At 42.1% G+C, this 19590-nt stretch overlaps 1 protein-coding gene across 2 annotated transcripts in view; it reads right to left on the bottom strand.

The window, feature by feature from the left end:
• Nucleotides 1-971: 971 nt before the first annotated feature.
• The window catches only part of sfswap (splicing factor SWAP), a 42919-nt gene continuing 24300 nt past the window's right edge, over nt 972-19590 (bottom strand). For both annotated transcript variants that reach the window (XM_034602231.1, XM_034602232.1), the window contains 6 exons: nt 19201-19397; nt 12877-13295; nt 11027-11161; nt 10475-10615; nt 7390-7462; nt 972-1694 (listed from right to left, as the gene is read on the bottom strand). In XM_034602231.1, the coding sequence (XP_034458122.1) occupies nt 1629-1694; nt 7390-7462; nt 10475-10615; nt 11027-11161; nt 12877-13295; nt 19201-19397 (1031 nt within the window). In that variant the 3' untranslated portion in view covers nt 972-1628. The remainder of the gene's footprint in view (nt 1695-7389; nt 7463-10474; nt 10616-11026; nt 11162-12876; nt 13296-19200; nt 19398-19590) is intronic.

The raw sequence follows: 19590 nt of genomic DNA, 5'->3' as shown, positions 1-19590 counted from the left end.
TGACGGTGGAGGAGGCAGGATTTACTACAGCTGCAGAGGAGGAGGTGCGAACGAGGCCTCCAGGTCAGCAGAGCAGCAGGAGACGCTCTAATGGTTTCGTTAACGGTGGAGAGCAAAGAGCTACAGTGGAATATCTTACAGTGAAGAGAAGAGAGGAGACTGTTGAGCTCCGTGTGACACGCTCGCTGCAGGAGTCTGATGGGTGGAGTCAGGTTACCATGGAGATTAGTGTCTGACGGCTGGCTGCAGTGTAGGTGTATGTTAGTGGAAGGGAAATGGGCCGAACCAAAACGAATACATTTTCCACAAAGATGGTTTCTGTCATTTTAGGTGATGCTTATTCCACAGATGTTTGTTCAAGTGCAAGTTTTCCCAGTAAGTTTGGTTTTAGTTATTTGATGCTTTAAAGACAGGGTGAATTGTCATGATTGACAGCTGAGACTGACTTGTGATTGGTCGAGAGCACAGACGGGACTTTGTTACCGAGGCTCCATCCCCCGAAAAACACATTTCACCTCCTTTAGTGTCTTTCATCGGTTGCCTGTTTATTTCTAATTGATTTTGGCACTTTATTGATTCCTTCAAGGCTCTGTATGGCTTTAAAAGTGTTATCTTTCTGAACATTTAATCTTTTATGAGCTTGTTCTCTGCCTGAGGTCATCGAGCAGGAATCTACTGACAAGTTCTGTTCCCCCGGTTTGACTGTGCAGCGTCGCAGGCACCAGCTCAGCAGCATCAGTGGACACCTGCAGGATATCAGGCGATCAAATGTTATATTTGTCAGGTTTATCGGCTGGGACACTCAACTTGGCGCCGTCAATGGAGGTGAAGGTTTGGGGCCAGTAAACATCATTTCTTCTATCTTATCAGTGAAGGACAGTGAGGAGAAGGCGTGTGGGGGTGAGATTTGAACATTACGATGCAGAGGAGTCCATCAAGGTGAAGAAGAAAACAAGGAGACGGAGCCACGGGTAAATCACGTTTGAAACTTTATTTACCGTTCGCATTAGAAAGTAGCTCTGCAATAAATTCATTACAGTACAAACCGGGAACAAAAATAGAAGGCCACGTACTAGACAGTTTGAGGGGCAGAATAAAAATTTAAAACAGCTTCTCGGAGTGAGACGGGTGAGGTGCTGGAGAGAGACGACAGCTGGGGGAGGAAAATAAGAGGGGAGACAGCAGCGGAGAATAGCAGATGAGGGTGGATGGAAATGAAATGATCAAAACAACGCAGCCCTTCATAGAAGGAGAGAGTACAGACCTCCAGCAGCTTTAGCTAATGCTGCAAAGAATGGCTGTCAGCACGTGGGAGGAAGGCACCGCGTCTTCAAACGGGATGCAAAATAACATCAGTATTATTTAAGCCTCCCCTCAAAGCGCTGTCGACGTGATCTCCCAGCTGTTGAACCAGATGTTTCACCTGGACGAGCTCCTTCGCTGCACTCGCGCGACGCCGCATGAGACACAGCCAAACCCGAATCTGTCGGTGCTCAAATCAAGATTAAATTATGAATCCAGGAACACGGCGGAAACAGATCCAGATCACGTTAGTCTCCCAAGAAGCCGGAGAACGCCGCTCGCTGATTGGCCGAGGTTGCCGTGACGAATTAGAAGCCGTGTCCTCTTTAGGAGTTGGGGGCTTGGAAGGTCTTGGAGGTGGCCAGCATAGCTCTCACTTTGGCCATCAGATCCTGAAAACAGAGGAGAAACAAGTTGTAGGAATGTGTGACACTAAATGAACCTCAAGTAGAATATAAGCGCTCTGGGTTTGGAGCATCACGGGTGTGAGGAACGTGGGTGTTAAGAACCGATAACACTGGCATGTTGTCGAGCGCCTGAGGGTAAAACACCACCACCGGCTGGGGAAGGAGAGCGGCTGCCAACCTGATGAGGCCCTGAGGGGTGTTTACATCAGGCCGTGTGTTGTTGGCTCTGAATCCTGCAGAAGCTGGTGATGGTTCTCTGAGTCCTGGTTCAACTCAAAATCATCTATTTATTCTTCTTAAAAAAAGCAACAAAGCACAGCCACGAAAAAGTCCAGTGGAAATTATCGAGGGAAAACCTTCGATCTTATTGTTATTTATTGAAATAACAAATGAAATGAAAGTGATGTGGTTCACTCTCTCTTATTATTCCAAGTGTATTGCTGCTGCGCAATTAATAAAGATGTCCCTTATGATTAAGTCTAATTACTCCCTGTCGTGTCAAAGATCTGTTGGTAAAGCTGCTTCAACTCCCCAATGTGCACTTCACTATTCAGCTGCTAGCTCTTTGTTTCAGCTGTTGTGTCGACTCCTGAAGGATCTTTACATCAACCACGGAGGATCTGATCTAATCTGTGTTTGTTAGTGAGCAAAGTTACGCAAAAACTACTGAAGAGATTGAAAGTTTTTGGAAGAAACTAACATGGTGAGATGGAGCATTAGCCTTGGCTGAGCTCTGCGCTCTCCAAACAACCCTCTACAAAACCAATCTCATCCTGACTTGGTGGAGGGATGGGGCCTGGGAATAACCCATTATATTGATTTGTGTTTTCCTTGATACTTTTATTATAACGGAAGATATTTTATTTGCAAAAAGTCGACTGTCGCATATTTTCAGACCATTTAAAATGATTTGTTCCACCAGTGTTTCCTTTCTAGTTGACATATTTCAGACCACTTCCTTTCCACTAACAGAACCAACGAGTAGGATTGCATGACATTGGTGTAAGTTTGTGCTCTGTCATTCAAATTAAAGCTGTTTTTAAATGTATTAAGTGCAGATTAAGGTTTTCACTTTCCTCTCCCTCCCTCTGGAGGTACAAATTGCTGACCAGGGGGCGATCGCTTACACTGCTGAATGGGAAGAATTAATTTGCCTCCCAAGAGTGATTCAAACACGCGTGGACAAATATTCACCCTTGAGCTTCACTGACAGATGAGACAAATTAACAGCTGTAATCACAGAGGGAAGGGGGCTGTCACATCAAATCACTCAGAGGCGGTTTCCCTCTCAAACCATTGTTATTACTGAAAACACACACACACTGTGACAAACAATACTCCAGATTATCATCAACTCAGTGGACAGAAGCTCAAAGAACAGCTGAATTCTTGTTAGCGCCAAGTGGCAAATGAAAGAGTTACATTACAGCTGTCTCACACACAGGGAAGCCAGAGATGGTTACATCATGAATCTGAAAGAGGGTGAGGCTCATTTACAGAGTTCAAAAACAAAAAGGATGTAAAACTAAATATTCTTTATATCATTCAACCGTCTGTAAAACATTAAATAAGGTTTAGATTTGAAGAGTAAACTACTTACTCTGCACCAATCAGATACAGAGTAATTAAATCAGATGTGGTGCATTTCACTCCTAAAAGGTCCTGTAATTGAAATGTTTACTTATTATCACCACCAAGGTTTCCATTGGTTTGTTTCTTAGCAGAATTACCCCAAAAACCCTTTACCCCAAACTTGGAAGCAGGGGACATGAGCCAGGAAAGAACTGATTACATTTTGGACGAAGAGATGGATCCAGGATTTGTTTTTCACTCTATTCTAACATTGAAAGCATTTTTTTGGACGTTATTTACAGATATCCCAGGAAATAATGCATGGAACTTGATAAGAGAAGAATCATGCATATTTAGGGGGCTGCCATCTATACATTTGTGCAATTTGGTGCCGATCCAAATATAAATCTGTCTCCAGCAGATTTAAATAAGGTTTCATTGGGGAGTAGGGTTTTTCCAGCCATTATATGGTGAAAAACAAGGCTCCGAAGCTTAAGCCACCAACAATGCTTCGCTGAGATAATGTGAATTAATTTGGTTTGTCTTTTCATCAACGTACCATTCTCCCACAATGGAGATTAAGATTTCATTATCTGCATTGTTGCGTTAGCTATCAGGTTTGATTAAATTTAAATCGGACTGCTGGGCCCTAGCGGAGGAGGAACGCGCTCCACCGAGTGCTGCTCTACTTATTTGAAATGACCAACTCTGTCACAGACATGAACAAACTGAGTGCTGGATATGAAAAGCCCGTGACAACAGGAAGTCCACCTGCGTCTTCTCTGCAGCTTTACTCACTGGCAGCTTTTGGGTTTTCAAATTGAGCAGCAGTGTCACTTAGAAGATGACACGCTGGTAGTCATGCAATTTAGAAACTCGTGTAGCAACGTAGGAAACTTTAGATCCAGTAAAAAAAAAGGAAGGGCTTATCATGGAGACCCAGGCACCAGTGATGGCCTGAGAAGGAAATGCAATTAACCTCATGAGTAATTTGTGCAGCTTCTACCCCCACTTCCTCCAACTCTTACTGATACTTAAATTGTCTTATCCCAGGCTAAAATTACAGGAGTTCCTAACCAGTTTGAAAGCAAACTGCATCGAACACACTTGGGAAGCAATTTCACACATTCGCTGCTAGTTGCAAACATCCCCACACTCGACTTCACAGGATTACACTTCACTATACTGTTAGGAATGTCCCGAGTGAGCTATGCAACACCTGGAGCCTTCTCTCCGTCTACAACTCACACACATATCGCACTCTCGCTTCGGATAAGTTCTCCTCAAATGTTCTCTTTCTAGCCCCGTTACAGGTCTAACAGCTCCTCTCAAAGAGCACTAGGTGTGCACCAAACAGAGCACACCACATCAAACACACTGCGGAGAAGGAGAGGAGACAGAAAACAGAGGAACAAAGACAAACATTAGGAAAATAAGAGACGGGATGAAGCAAATGGCGACCGAGCACCCTCAGGAAAGAAGAGACCATTAGGCAGATGAGGATGTGCTGAATTATTCAAGATGTGTTTGTAAAACATCACAGATGGGGTATAAGAAGTTAGTGGTTGTGAAGCTGTGCGAGTGTTGCGACGGCGGGCGAACACAGTGTTTTTCGGGGGGGGGCTGCTTTTGTTGGTTTGTAGGGATGAAGGCGGGAGAAGAGAAGAGCTTTGAGATTGTTTGTTTGTGAGCGATAATGAGAAAGAGAAAGAAATCAAGATGTTTTTGGTTTGAGAGAAGCGTCGGGAGGGAAACTCACCGGGACTCAGTCACTCTCACACACACACAAACAAACACACAAAGGGCCAGACGAGAAACTATGATCCAGATCCTGTGTTTCAGCTCGTGTTGCCTCTGCATTCCCACTCTGTTGACCTCCATTAGCTTCTTGGATTCGCTGCAGCCTCTCCACATTCGGCGTCTTGGTGTTTTTTTGTACTTCTAAATGCTCCTACGCTACATGTTTATAAAATATTTACTTGCAGAATATTACTGAAGTCACATTTGCTGTGTACACCGACACACTGGGCTCTACACCCGCATGCAGTTGCAGACTGGTTGCATGAGAATCGATAGCAGCTAAAAAATATTGCATCACTCCACGCGATGCCATGATGGTGGAAATGAAGAGCTCAGATATTTCGGAATAATTTATCAATTACACTAATGGAAAATGTAAAGTCGAGACGGCCGCGGGAAATGCCTTTCTACTTCCAACTGATTAAAGGCGTTAAAAAAATCAAGGTAATTGATTTTGAAAATTAAGCGGAATGTTTTCTCCGTGTTTCCACAGCAGTTTAAAATACATTTAAAAAAAAAAAAGAGTTTGTGATTGTTATCTGCTGGAGCATTGACTTGCAGCTCAGATTAGTATTGACATCTTTTAGTGACACAAACACCAACAAAGAAAAATAAAGACAAGCAGTTGTTAAGACTCTAATGATCCAGTGTTTTCTCTCTCTCCCTTGAATCCATTCGGTGTTTTAGCCTTTTTCTAGTCGTTCTGCAGCTTCTCCTCACAGAGCGTGTGCGTGTGCATGCATGTGATTGTGGCGCATTTGTGAAAGCAGTGATGAATTGGACATCGCGGATGTAACCGGGGAGAACGTGCACCGCGGGTCAGACTTCATTGGTGAGGTGTGTGCGAGGTTACAGTGAGACTAATGAGTGTGTAACATTTATTCAGACACATTATTTCAGCCATTGTGAGCCAAATGGGGAACACGGTGTTCAACATACCACTTAGCTTCATTTAAACTGTCACATTCGTACAACCCGGTCATTACATTACAATACACGATAAAGGCCAAAAGTATGTGGACAGGCTTGAATGCTTTTGAGTACTTTTGGTCTGGAGCGGTTTCTCATCGTTTGGGTCTGATATCTTAGTTTCTATTAAAGGGGAATATTTTTTATTTTATATTTCGTGTTTCTCAACCTGGGCCCCGTGTTTGTGAATGTGGCTGAGTAAAGTAATTACAAAAACTGGAATCGGCTCAATGGATCGTCTCCACCAGCTGCGACACAGCAGCTGTGGCTTCAATGTAATCTTAAGGGGCAACTGCGTTTACTGTGTTTACTTAAAGAGATTTTTTCCACCAAGAAAGGCTCAAATTGTTATTCTGGGTCTTTGCTAAGATTCAAGCAACACTACACCAGGTTAGAAATACTGGAATAACCTTTTTAAAGGAATTCGTAAAGCTTAAACATTCAGATACTGGAATAATTTCTAGTTTCTAGTCTTGTTAAATCAGGTACAACCGCCCTCAACCCAGACCCTTGGATGTTGCCCAGATAACAACCACGGTTATGAGCGAATAAACACTCCATTGTTCCATTTCTTTAAATCTTGATGCAACGTTTCTCTCACACGTCCAGAACACAGAACCTTCTTCCTTAATTAATTTCTTGCTCCTGCCCACACACATATAAACAATAAGAAGAGTAGACGTTCTCATGGGGTTTGCAGTGTTTGCAGTATTTGTGTTTCTGTGTGAAAACAAAGCGAAACCAAATAAAAACCTGTTTACAAATTCATCAAACAAACTATAGGCGTGAAAACACTTTTCAGCCAAAGTGTCCTTCCAACTTTATGGCAACAGTTAGTGAAGGGCCCTTTCCTGTTTCAACATGGCCTCAACCCCCTTGAACACCTTTAGATTTAATTTCGGGAACAGTGACTGTGAGCGAGACCTCATCGCCCACCTTCATCAGCAGCCGACCTCGCTCACGCTCTCGTGGCTGAACGGGAGCAAATCCCCGTGGACGGGCTCCGAAAGCAAAAAGAAACGGAGCCGGTTGCTGCTGTACAGTGATGCTCACGGTTTTGGAACGAGATGTTGAAGAAACACATGCGACTGTAATTTTTTCGTTGTAAAGTTTGAGATCTGAAGAAGCTTCAAGGTCTGAGTTTATTATACAAATCTATATTACATGATGAAGAATATCTTGATAGGATAAAAATGAAGTAAATGCTACTTAAGCAGGTATTTTTTCTGTGTCCTTCCCATTTGCATGCTGGAAACAGAACACCACTCTTTGCTTTTACCGGCTCGGCTGTTAAATTTGACAGCAGACGCATCTGGGATAAAAAGAGAAAAGAAAGTACCTGAGTTATTTTGGACTGAACAGAGGATACTATGGATGAGGACACCGTCTTGTCTTTCTCCTGAGAACCATCCCTGTGAGGAGGAGACAAAAAAAAAAAGGGAGAGGAGGCAGAAAGCCAATCATGAAAACAGAAGAGGACATACAGTATTCATGATGTCTTCTGAAAAGTTCAAAGCTGGACAGGCATGGGGAGCGGAGGAGGGAAGAGAGAAAGGAGCGAGAGGTAAGAGAGAAACCGGACCCGTGAAAACTCAAAATATACAAACGAAAACCCCAACTATCACGTCAACACTGTCAGACGCAGCCGAGCGTGTAATCATGTAGACAAACTGCGGAAAGTGCCAAAATTGCTGGCCTCAAATTCAACTTCATGATTCTGTCTAAAGCTTTTAATCTCACCAGCATCTAACATTTCATTATTTATCAAAAGGACCTTTAAAATAGACAAACGCGTGTGCATCAAGTTGATTGAACACAACAGGTGAAAGGAAACTGCAGAACAGGCAGCTGCAGATGCTGCAGAGTTTTCAGGCATCACTCCTACACAGGAAAATATCTTCGTGCGTCTCCGTCAGGCAATTTTGTGTAAAAATAAAATATGGGATTATTATATTATGCTCCTGTGGCTCCATTCTTTGCAGAAAGTCAACAGCAAAACCTGAAACTGCCACAAACCAGCTCACATCCATTCACAGTTTATTTGTGCGCCGCCTACGCAGGTGATGCAGAACTTCTGTTAACACAGTAAACGCACAAAAATAAATCTCCAGGAATGGTTCCGCTTATCTGGCACCTGAGGGAAAAGATAATTCAATACATACAAGTAACAGAAAAGCAAAAGAACCCCACTGGAATTATCGGATTGCTGTTGTATGCAGACGGCAAACGTCAAGTTTCAGGATGTAAAGTCACAATCTCCCCTAATGCTCCTGAGTCATGGCGATGAGTAATGACCATGAAGCTGGCCTTTGACCTTTTGGATATAAAACATCATCACCTCATGATATTTATCCTATTAGACAATTGTGTGAAATGTGTAGCTCGTGTATATATTACTGAACTAAGGCCAAAAATGTGTTTTGCAGGGTCACAGTGACCTTTGACCACAAAACCCTCGAGTCCCAGTGGACGATGAAATCTGCTCCAGGTGTCCCTGCAGTCATTAGCACTGCTCCGTGTGGGATTTGCATGTTCTTAACGTGACTGTCGGTTTCCTCTGGGCTTCTCAAAGACATGCACTTACAAGAGGTGGTGATTTTACCTGGTGGATCTAAATTGCCTGTAGCTGTGAATGTGAGTGCGAGTGGTTGTTTGTCTTTATGTGTCAGCACCTGTGACATCTGCTCGGGTTGCACCCGCCTCTCGCCCAGTGTCAGCTGGGATTGCCTCCAGACTCTCAGAGGAATAAGAGGAACGGCAAATGGACGTGTGGGAAATAATGGGACAGACGTGAAGTCAGTGACCTTGAACTCTGACCACCGAAATCTATTCAGTTTTACTTTGACTGCAAGTTCAGCTTTTACCTTCTGAGACTCACGATAATGAGGGAGGAAGAATCGACAAGTTAAAAAACGTAAATGGCTTTGGACATGACGGTGCAGAGGGAAAATAAAAGTTCCTTTTCCTAAGAAAATGCTTTTACATTATAAAAAAAAGCAGAAAGTGAAAAAATTTAATTACAGCTCATCTCCTTCAGTAAACCAGGCACCGTTTTTCTTGTCATGTTTGTCGACATGACAGTGATTTCTTTGTGGATTCATACAAATGGAAAATTGTGTTTTTTATTCATAATGGTTCTGGTGTAACAAATGGTCCGCTCTACTTATGAATCCATTTGTACAATGGATGTATGTTTTATCAGGGGACCGAACGGGAGAGGAGGGCGAGGAATGAATAAACCATGACTTCATTCTTTGTGTCCACGTGACTCTGCATTGTGCCCTGCACCATTCAAACATTGATGTATTAATCTTTATTTCCTTTTTGGATATATTTGAAACAGCAAACCAACAACGCCCAGACATCAGAGGAGATTATGTCGGTCGTTACGAATGCCTTAGTGCTTTAAGACCTTGAAGCTGAAAGACGTTGGCTCCAGGCCAATCTATCACTGGCTCTTTAAAATAAGTATCTTCCATCCTTACTGGATTTAGAATTCCTCCGACGCCGGTGACAGGACCCAAGCTTTGTTTTACCCACTTTCATATTCACAAAGATGGAATTACAGTTGTTTTCTGCACATCTTGTGGATGATGCGGCAGTTTATACTGATGGCACACATTACAAATGGATACAAATTATACTGCCTCTCTGGCTGGATTAAATTTTATAAAAGGAGAAACCTTTTAAAAGGGTCTTAAGATGATGCTATATACTAAATCGCAAGCTACAGGGCTGTGGCTGAGACGGTTTGTTTGTACTTGGCTGAGATCTGAATGAGGTTAGATTTAGTTCATACTGTTCTTATTTTCAAACAGTATGTTCTCCTTTAAGGCTTAATGTCTTCGGTGAATGTTACCTTGGGTAACGTGTTTGGCTGAGGTTACTGGAGTGTAAATTTCCCCAAATCCAATAAAGAGCAGGACAGAGCTGCTTTGTTTCCTGACACTCTGATGTAGTAGCACCAAGCAGCTCTTGTAAAAGCAGACACAACCCCCCCCCCCCCCCCCCCAAAACACTCTAAACCGGTCTTAACACTTCTGATCTAAAACCTCCCCTTAAACACTTCAAATGCTTGGAATTATCGCTAATACAGCTTCATGAGCAAGTGGAAAACGTGGAGGAATCCAAAGAGCGATTGTTCTTTGTTTAGAGCGAAAGTTTGTTTTTCCACAAACCGTAAAAGAAAGGATATTAATTGGAGTCAGTCTGGCTTCGGTTTTTTCGAAAAGATCAACTTGGAAATACCAGATCCAAGAGTTTGGGGGATTTTGACACTGTGCCTTGTGGAGTGGAATATATATCATCATATCCTGCCTCCTCCATGCTCTACACAGACACGTCTCACCCAGACAATCACCTTCTACATACTTCATATGTGAAAGGCAAACCAAAGGCAACCAGAAAATATATAACGGGGTTACCTGGAGTGGGTCAGGCTGGAGGCGGGGCTAGCTGATGGGGATAAAACTCTGCCGGGTGAGGAACACGGAGAGAGAGAGGAACCCAAAGCCTGCATCTGTCCCGAGGACGACAAGAAGCGCTTCTTCTTTTCAGAAGGGGACCTGAGAGATAAAAAAAAGCAAGACAGGAGTAAGCAGGAGTTGAAATATTTCATATTCAGACAGCGACACTACGCAATACACAGTGTATCAAGGGGACATGTTCTGAAGGCAGCAAAGCTCTGATTGGATTTGAATTCATCCAAGTGGAAGCTGTCCGTCGCAGCTTCCTTCAGAGGTCATTTGGGTTTAAGTATCTTGTCATATGTTGTAAAGCCGAAGCAAATACACACATAGTATCAGCAGTTTTCCACTAGTTTAGTGAAAGAAAAAAATCTAACATTAAAGACTGTGACAAATACCAAAGCCCCTCTTTGCCTTGACAGGTGTAGAAAAACCACATTTGGTGCTGTATGCGACGACCCGTGACTCCCCCTCTGATCACAGGCTGGTGACACCTGCTGTTAGCTTTACCTGGATTTCGAATGCCCCCTGGGTACGCCGGAGCTGCTGCTGCTGGGATGATAGCGCTCCCGCTCCTTCTCCTCACGTCTCCTCTCTGATGAGCTGCCCTTCTTTTCCTTTCTCCCCGGGGAGTGTGAACGGGACCTGGCCAGACGAGAACAGACAGAGGAGGTGTGAGACGGGAGGGAAGCCATTCAATTACAAGGGGGCAAACCTCGGAAGATGCATTTGAAATGAAAAAGAAGAGAAGATGATGGAAAGAGAATGAGAAGAGAACAGAGATGGTATGGAAGAGAAACCAAAGAGCCAATGAGGATTAAAGGAAAGTGTGAATAAGTTCAATTGGACTGTCTAAGTACCTCAATGTGGCACAGTTCACATTAAGGCAGTTATAAGAGCACTTAGTTTGTATAATATAAAAGTGAGTATATAAGAAAGTCCAAGTACTAAGCAACTAGGCCATACGTCCGTGAATTACTTTGTATTATAACTACATCACACAGGCTCTTAATATGTAAATAGTGTTTTTCTAAATGAACCTGAAAAGAAAACTATTAAATATTAATGGTTATGTAAGAGATTAATGCACTTCTCAGATTTCCTTCCAGAAAGGGCTCAGCTAAATTAATTTCTCCCACTGGCTCATGTGCAGAGCATGCATGCAATTTAAAAAACGTGAAAAAGTGGGTTAGCTAAGGAAATTCTATTTATTTTATAGAAACCAACCCAGCAAAAGACAAACAAGCGAAGGAAAATCAGTCAGCGCTGTGGAGGCAAAACAAAGCTGTCTGGTCGATATTGTTCAATTCCGCCTGACAGGTAAATGGCAAAAATAAAGCACTTCCTGCTTAATAACTGTCTCTCGACCCTTTTAAATTATTTCTTTAAATGTTCTTTCTCATATATTCTTTTCTTCCTCTTTAGGCTGTGTATTCCTTCTGTGCATTAGAAAGAAAGCATAGCAGCAAAAATAGAAACAAGCGCAAGGTCAGAAGGATACATTTATTTCCATTAATATTTTTTTTCCCTATGATTGAAGTGCGTTATGCACTAAATGTTCAGCTGAAGTGGAATTTCAAACAGAGGGTGATTCATAATCATGTTCTCAGCCTGTCACATTACACGTCTCAAACCTTTAACAGCAGCAATCACAGACAGGCTTCTTTAAGTAGGACATTAAGATTTCTTTTATTTTCTGTGGAAATTGAAAGCCTTGGATTCACATACAGAAAGAAGCAGAATTTTATCTTTCAGCACAACCATGGATATGTGAAGTGAGTGAGTCTTTAGGAGGAAAATTTGATTCAGTTCGGTTCACTTGCAACACTGGCTGTTATATTTACATGTTGCATTAATTGATGATTAGTTTATAAACTACTATTGTGAGAAAATTGTGATATTATTTCTCTGAATATTTATGCAAAACAAGAAGAATATTAACTTGTGTAACTATTTTCCCTCCTCATTTTATTGAGATCCTCCTCTACAGTTCATCCTTTTACTTTCCAACAGAAGGAAATTTCTCTGGAGAAATAAATGAATAAACACAATAGAGGAGTAATCCTCCTCCTCATCGTACTCCCTCCAGCCTGCTGTGTCTTTAGCGACCAGCAGCAGAGACCAGTAAAGATCTAAACTGAGCAGCTGCACCTCATCTCTTAAACAAAATCTGAAAAAGAGTTCAGATATAATTAATATCCAACCTAACTTTTTCGAGATGGACGTAAATAAATATGGTATTGTGAATGTATTGTCATGTAGGACCAAAAATATGTGAAACAAAAACCTGAGAGAGATTCTCAGCTCTTCCACTGACAGTTGTGAATGAGTGAGAAAGGGGAGTGTGCATGATGTCTTACCGGGACCGGCGGCCTTTCCTGTAGGCAGTGGGGAGGGCGTGTCGGTTCTTTGACCTCGACCTTGACCTCCGCTTGTGTTTTTTCTTCTTTTTCTCTTTGTCCCTGCCTTTGTTCCTGTCTCGATCTCTATTCCTATCTCGATCCCTTTCCCGCTCTCTGTCCCGATCCCTTTCCCTCTCTCTGTCCCTTTCCCTATCTCTGTGACTGTCCCTATCTCTGTGACTGTCCCTGTCCCTGTCTCTATCTCTATCTCTATCTCGGTCTGATCCTCTATGGGAGGATGAGGAGGTCGGCGCCTCCCTGCTGCGATGGGATCCATGGATCTCCGTGGGAGGCTTTTGATCCTGAAGATACGCAGGTGGTGTGGAGGAAAGATGAGGCAGCGCAAGGTCAGACAGAACAGAAAGGGCTTCTTGCATCTAGAGACAATGGGAGAATGAAGAGGACACAACAAAGAAACATCAGTGATGGCATCGTTTTTACAGACACATATGGATGCTGGATCTTCTCTGCTTTAATTGGTTCAAAGATAAAAAGAACATAAATAATGCATTGATTGAATTAAACAGTCAGTGTCGCCCTGTTTTGCCATTAGGGACATTGCACACTTTCCCAAATGCTTATTATCTCTGTGCATCTGTGGACAATCAATATGGGGGCCTGACCACTTAAGGAGACGCAGGTGATGCACAAGGTTGAGTGAATAAAGAGATGTGTTCATGCAAAATCCCCCGGGTCCCTTGTTACAGAATAATACAGAATAATCCAACTAACCTGGTGTAGAAAAAGTTAAATAACACAAAATTTCCTTGATATGGTTCAAAGAATAACTGACTTGTGATTTCCGGTGACACATTCACTCCTAAACCTCAGCAAATATAAATAATTGTCACACATATTTCCATACTTTGATTAATAATTTAAGAGAACGAAATATAAAAGTTATCTGTGATGTATTTTCGATACGGAGTAGAAAAGAGGTAAAGGTGGTGGAAAAAAATGTACATCAGGAGAACTTCTTTTTAAGACGATATTAAAAGTGCTAAAAGAGGGATGGGATCATAAGTGGATGGCTCAGGGAGAGTCAAAGTCCCTTGCTCTCATGGGAAATTATTACTCATATTCTTTCCTTACTCAGCTGATTAAAAGATGGTGCGGGTTATACAACACAGTGCAGCCATCTGGCTACACACTGAGTTACAACTGTCAGTGGCAAAGTGCCTCTAATTACCCCAGTGTGGGTCTGTCGGCTCGTATTAGATTGTTCTGCTGCTGGATTCACACTGGAAAGATGGGGCCCGCTCCATCAGCAGATTAAACATGATGCTAAATCTTTCAAGGTCACATGTCATCTTCTAGGATTAGGCCTTAGCTCGCTCCTGGGGCCCCCCCATGATACAAAGTATAGGGAGGCATTCATGGTGCTGTAAGGGAGACGGATAATTAATGGCCTAATTTAAAAGCCAAATTTGACATGAATGGCACGTCTGACAAAGAGATGAGTGATGCACATGGAAGCCATGAAGGGAGTGTGTGGTTGTGTGTCATCGTCTAGCTCAATTAAAATGTAACTCTCCTAGCTTAACAAGTGAGCGGTTAAGAGGTTAAGAGGCAGAGCCTGGAAAGGAAGGAGAAAGAAATGCTCACGACGGAAGACAAAACAACAGGTATCTAAAAACAGGCAGGGAAATAGAGAAAGGGAAGAATATTTATTACACCATTCTGTTTGCACCCTATCTGCTGTCTGGGCTGAGGCTGAGATAATGAAATGATAGGGAGCAAGGTTTGGTTTAAAATTAGGACTGACACATGGGAAGCTTATCCCAACACCGGGCCAAGAAAATGGGCGCCCCGTCACACACCTGCTGTGGCGAGATACGGAAGTTTGGACAGTAACAATAAAAAGTTCCCGGGTTAAGAGAGGAGGGGGAGGAGGGGGAGGAAGCAGAAACATCAAGAGTCTTAAAGCTGAAAATACAAACATTTGTGTATTGTTGAGGGGGTGGGGCCAGAGCTGCTTTTTGGACAGACATGATGTTATATGTTAGTCACAACACCCGTCAAACTGGGTTGGACCCAATGACTGTATATTAAGATGGACAGCATAAGAGCCCCCCTGCTGGCTGGCAGCAGTATAGGCCATTAACCCCACCCCTTTCAATGTAAGAGAAGGGGACATGGGCAAAAAAAAAAATCTAAGTTCACGTCACATACAGGGTATCTGTTATTTTAAAGCAAGTATGTTCATTTATTATTTTTTCTTATATGATATGAAAAAATTGTGAAGTGTCATGATTGACAGTTTGGTTGAACAGAACTGCTTTTAAAGTATAATTTATATTTCTGGTCATTTGCTTTGTCTGTTTTTTAACTCATGTTCAGTGTCTTTGATAATAATTGTTGAAAGCACCGTATAAATGAAATGTGTTATTATTATTGTTATTATTACGATAGCAGCACCTGCATCTGGAATATCTCGGCTTCATTTTTCAAGTAGTGGGAGGAAATGGAAACGCGTCGTCCATATTTATACACAGTAACATTTCCATAACACTTTTACAAGTCTGAAGTGAATTCCTCAGATTAACATGTAGAGTTCAGGCAGAAGGTTAAAACTGATTAAATTTATAGAGACTAAACACATATTTTTGACCTAAGTAAAACACAGCAATAAATCATCATCACTTAATGACCATCTCCTACGCTCATAGAAATAAAACCAGTCTGATGAGACTCTGCAAATGAGCTATTTTACAGTGATAAGGAACTTTTTCTCATGTCGGATAAGAATAGCAAAGTAAAACTACTCACACACTCCTCTATTCTACTTTATTTTCTACCAAAGCCAAGGCCATGGAAGACGAATCAGGAAAAAACTTTGCCTACAGAATGTGAGTTAATAGGAATAAATGAGTCCTTACTTCTTTTCATTCTACGTCTATGACAGATATTATGAAGTGGTTTAGGCAGCAGAAATCTATAATAAATGAGGAAACTGATGAGTAAATTTATTAGAAAAGTCACTGAGAAATAGGCGAGCTTCCCTCATGCTCACAATGGTCATTAATAATGGCTTCAACTGCAATATAATTTTTAGAATCCATCATTGATGGCAGCCTGTGAAAGAACTGAGAACATTCTTTCATGCTCATCCATCCGTCCATTATCTATCTATACCGCTTATCTTTTGAGGGTCGCGAGGGGCTGGAACCAATCCCACCTGACACGAGGCGAGAGGCTGGGGTTTTTTCATGCTCCGTCACATCATTACTTTCCAGTTAACAGCACTTCTCAGCAGTGACACTACCACCTTCTCTGTTCTGTCATGTCTGAATGAACAGGTGAGAAATATTTATGTTGAAGTTACCGTGTCTGACTGACACAAGATCATCACTCTAACAGATGAATCCAGCGAAGTCCATGTCGGAATTTTAAAGGAATTTAAGGATGCATCCATGCTAATACATGGCTAACCTACACATGCAAACACAATCACATACATACACAGTGACAACAGGAAGAAGATTATCTGCTTTGCAGTAGGTTGCTTAGTTGCAAAAAAGATTGCAAACGAAAAAACACCGATTACCAAAAGAAAGAGCAAGGGTTTCCTTTCTTGGACCGACGACAATAAGAACCAATTAGGAAGCAAATGCGGATTCCTGCATTATTGTTTCCAAAAGTCTGAGTTTCTGTCTGTCCACACTTAAAGCAGCCCTGGAGTTAACCAAATAAAATGGAGCCAGCAGCTTTTGAGGCAATACAAATCACCTAAATCATGTGGACAGCAGACGTGAATTTAGGGTTAAGGTTAGGACAGTGGTAAACTTTAAAACTGAAGTGAAGTAGTTTGGATGAAGCCTAAAATTGGGCCAAATGGACAATCTGAAGCAAACGCAAGCAGTTTACAACCCCTGCAATGCACAAGTCTTGCAGCATCATCACTATATCATGATGGTGTAAAAAAAATGAAAGTTACACTTGCTCCTATGTCGTTGTCGCATAAACAGCATGATGCGCTATATGGGATATATGGAGCTCTTGCATCAACAGATCCAAGTCAGCTCATTTTGCCAACCCCACAAAGACCTGGCATCAGCATTCACACGTCTCATCAAACATCCCTTTAGCTGCACCACTAATTTTCTGGCCTTCCAAAATACGGCACTAACTTCCAGCGTGCTGCTGCCAGAACTTTCACTGCAACTTCAAGTTTTAATCACCTTGAATCTATTCGGACCTCCCTTCACTCCAAATCCAGGTAACATCTGTTCTTCAAAGTGTTTCTCCTAATGAATGAATCATTACGCAGGCTTGCACGGTCGTGTTTATCTGACACAGAAGTCACTGAATATCTGGGAAAGAGTGACACAACTGGTGCAACAGTGATGGGAGCGGGCCCAGTGCCACCTGGCCTAACGGGCAACAAGCCAGTTCACCAAGCATCCGTCGGGCTCACATGAGGAGATGACAATCAACATCCATCAAATTTATAGGCAATCTACACATCAAATGACCATCACGAGGCCTATTTGCACTATAAAGTATTGTTACCAATCCTGATTATGTTTAATATGACGGACAAAGGCTTTTAAAATTTGCATTATGGCAGTTTGGCATTATGCATTATAAATTTTAAGATGGAGACACCCTGAATTATCTCAAAGACCGAAACAGAGAACAGAGGAGCTGGTGAATAAGTGGGTGACATGGTGGTTAGTTTTCCATCTCCTCGGTGTGCGCTCTGGGCATTTTACAGAATAATTATATTTGCCGAAGTGGTCTTGGTGCACGGCATTGTTTTATTATAATTAAATGCAATAAACAATTTAGAATCATATTAAAATGTTCCATAGTGAAAACAACGAGTTTCTGTCCCTGGTGCCAGTTTGTGTACATGTATGTGAAGTCGATGAATAGAATAGCTCAGACAGATTCATTTTTCAAAACAGGTTTTTGAGTTTTCTTTACAGCTTGATGTTAAGAAAACTCGTAACGTGCAAGCATGTGCATGGACAGACTTTATATGAAATAATAAAAATCGCACTATGGGAAAAAGAAAAATTATACCAACATCGAAATTAGCTTTTTTAATATTCAGCACAAGTCAGAACTCCATCTCAGGGTCAGACTCTCTTGTTTACAACACTACAGGTCAAGGAGAAGATGCAGCGTTTAATAATCACAGCCAGCAGCTAAAGAGCGATCAATTTCCTCATCATAACAATCCGCCCTCTAATGACTAACTGGCACATAACTGTACATGAAAAGCAGTCAGAACTGACCTTTCCACTGAGATAAGCACAGACTCAGCTCGACAGTAACAGCTCAATAAAAATATGTGACGTGCTTTACCGGATGGATGTACAGTGTTTACCAGGATTCACACAGTGTCGTGCAGAGCCAATAAAAACCATCACAGGATTGGAAAACATAGAATGACATCTGGCGTCAGCACGTTAAAATCCTACTCAGACATATGAGTCGAGGCCGTTTCAGTAAAGAGATACTGAACCAACTGTAGAAAATTTGATTTTTCTCTTATTGAGCCTTGTGAAAAAACTAAGAGGACAAAAACAGAATCCAGGGCCAACAAAAAATGTTAAATGGTAAATAGACCGTATCTTTATCTTGCTTTTGGAGTCTTATCTACTACTCACAGCACTTTACATTACAGTTCACATTCACAGACACATTCACACAGTGCTTTCTATCACTCATACATCAAACATCCACAGGGGCGTTTGGGGTTCAGAGTCTTGACCGAGGACACTTCCGACACGCTGAGTTGGGAATTGGACCATTGGCCTTCTGATTAGTGGATGCCCCGCTCCACCTCCTGAGCCACGGCCCCCCCAACAATGTGCCACTGACCTCAGGCCTGAGTGTGGACATGTCTATCCAGGTCTATCCAGTGGGTAAAATTTAGAGGAATCTTATTGCAGAAACTGAATAAAATACTCAGTTATGTTGTGTACGTATATGTAAAATCCTCTGAAATTGAGAATTGCAGTGTTTTCGTTACTTTAGATTAAACCCTTCACGTCTACATAGGGAGTGGGTCCTCTTCAATGGAGCCCGCCATGTTGTACCACCACATTTCTACAGTAGCTCAGAAGTAACAAACTAAGAAATAAGCCATTGGTTTAATAAATGCAAACACAAGAGATTTGTGATGCTGGAGATCCTGGACTGTATTGTCTCATACTCAAGAGCACATTCACTACAACTTGAACTCTTTACTAGTACAAATGGAAATACTTACAGTGTTAAGTCAATATTTTAGATACAACAATTACAAACACCGACCCAGCAGTAACCTACCTCAAGCTGTGTTGATGAGTCGAGCTCGGCTCTCTTGGCCTCGGGCTCTCCAGAATAGGGGCCGCGGAGGGTCTGTAGGAAGAGCGCTGCCTTCCTCTTCCTCTCCGCCTGTAGCTGTTTCTCTTTGGACTCCTTAGACGCCTGGGCCAGCTTCTCTCTGGCTGCAGCTGCTAGACGATCCTCCAGTTTCTGCTTGGCTAAGGACAACAAAAAAAAAAAGATGAGTGTAAAAAGCAGGAGAGCGATGGTTGGATGAAGATGAAAAAAAAATGGTAATGGCACTTTTTTTAGCTTTTGCTGCAGCTAGATATACTTTACTTCTTCTAAATGGTGATCAAGGAGGAAAACATGATTGAAAAGAAAGACAACGACGAGGGAAAGAGAAGTTGC

The sequence above is a fragment of the Hippoglossus hippoglossus genome, chromosome 12 (assembly GCF_009819705.1).
Source record: "Hippoglossus hippoglossus isolate fHipHip1 chromosome 12, fHipHip1.pri, whole genome shotgun sequence".
NCBI lineage: Eukaryota > Metazoa > Chordata > Actinopteri > Pleuronectiformes > Pleuronectidae > Hippoglossus > Hippoglossus hippoglossus.
This window is presented reverse-complemented; position numbering and strand designations above follow the sequence as displayed.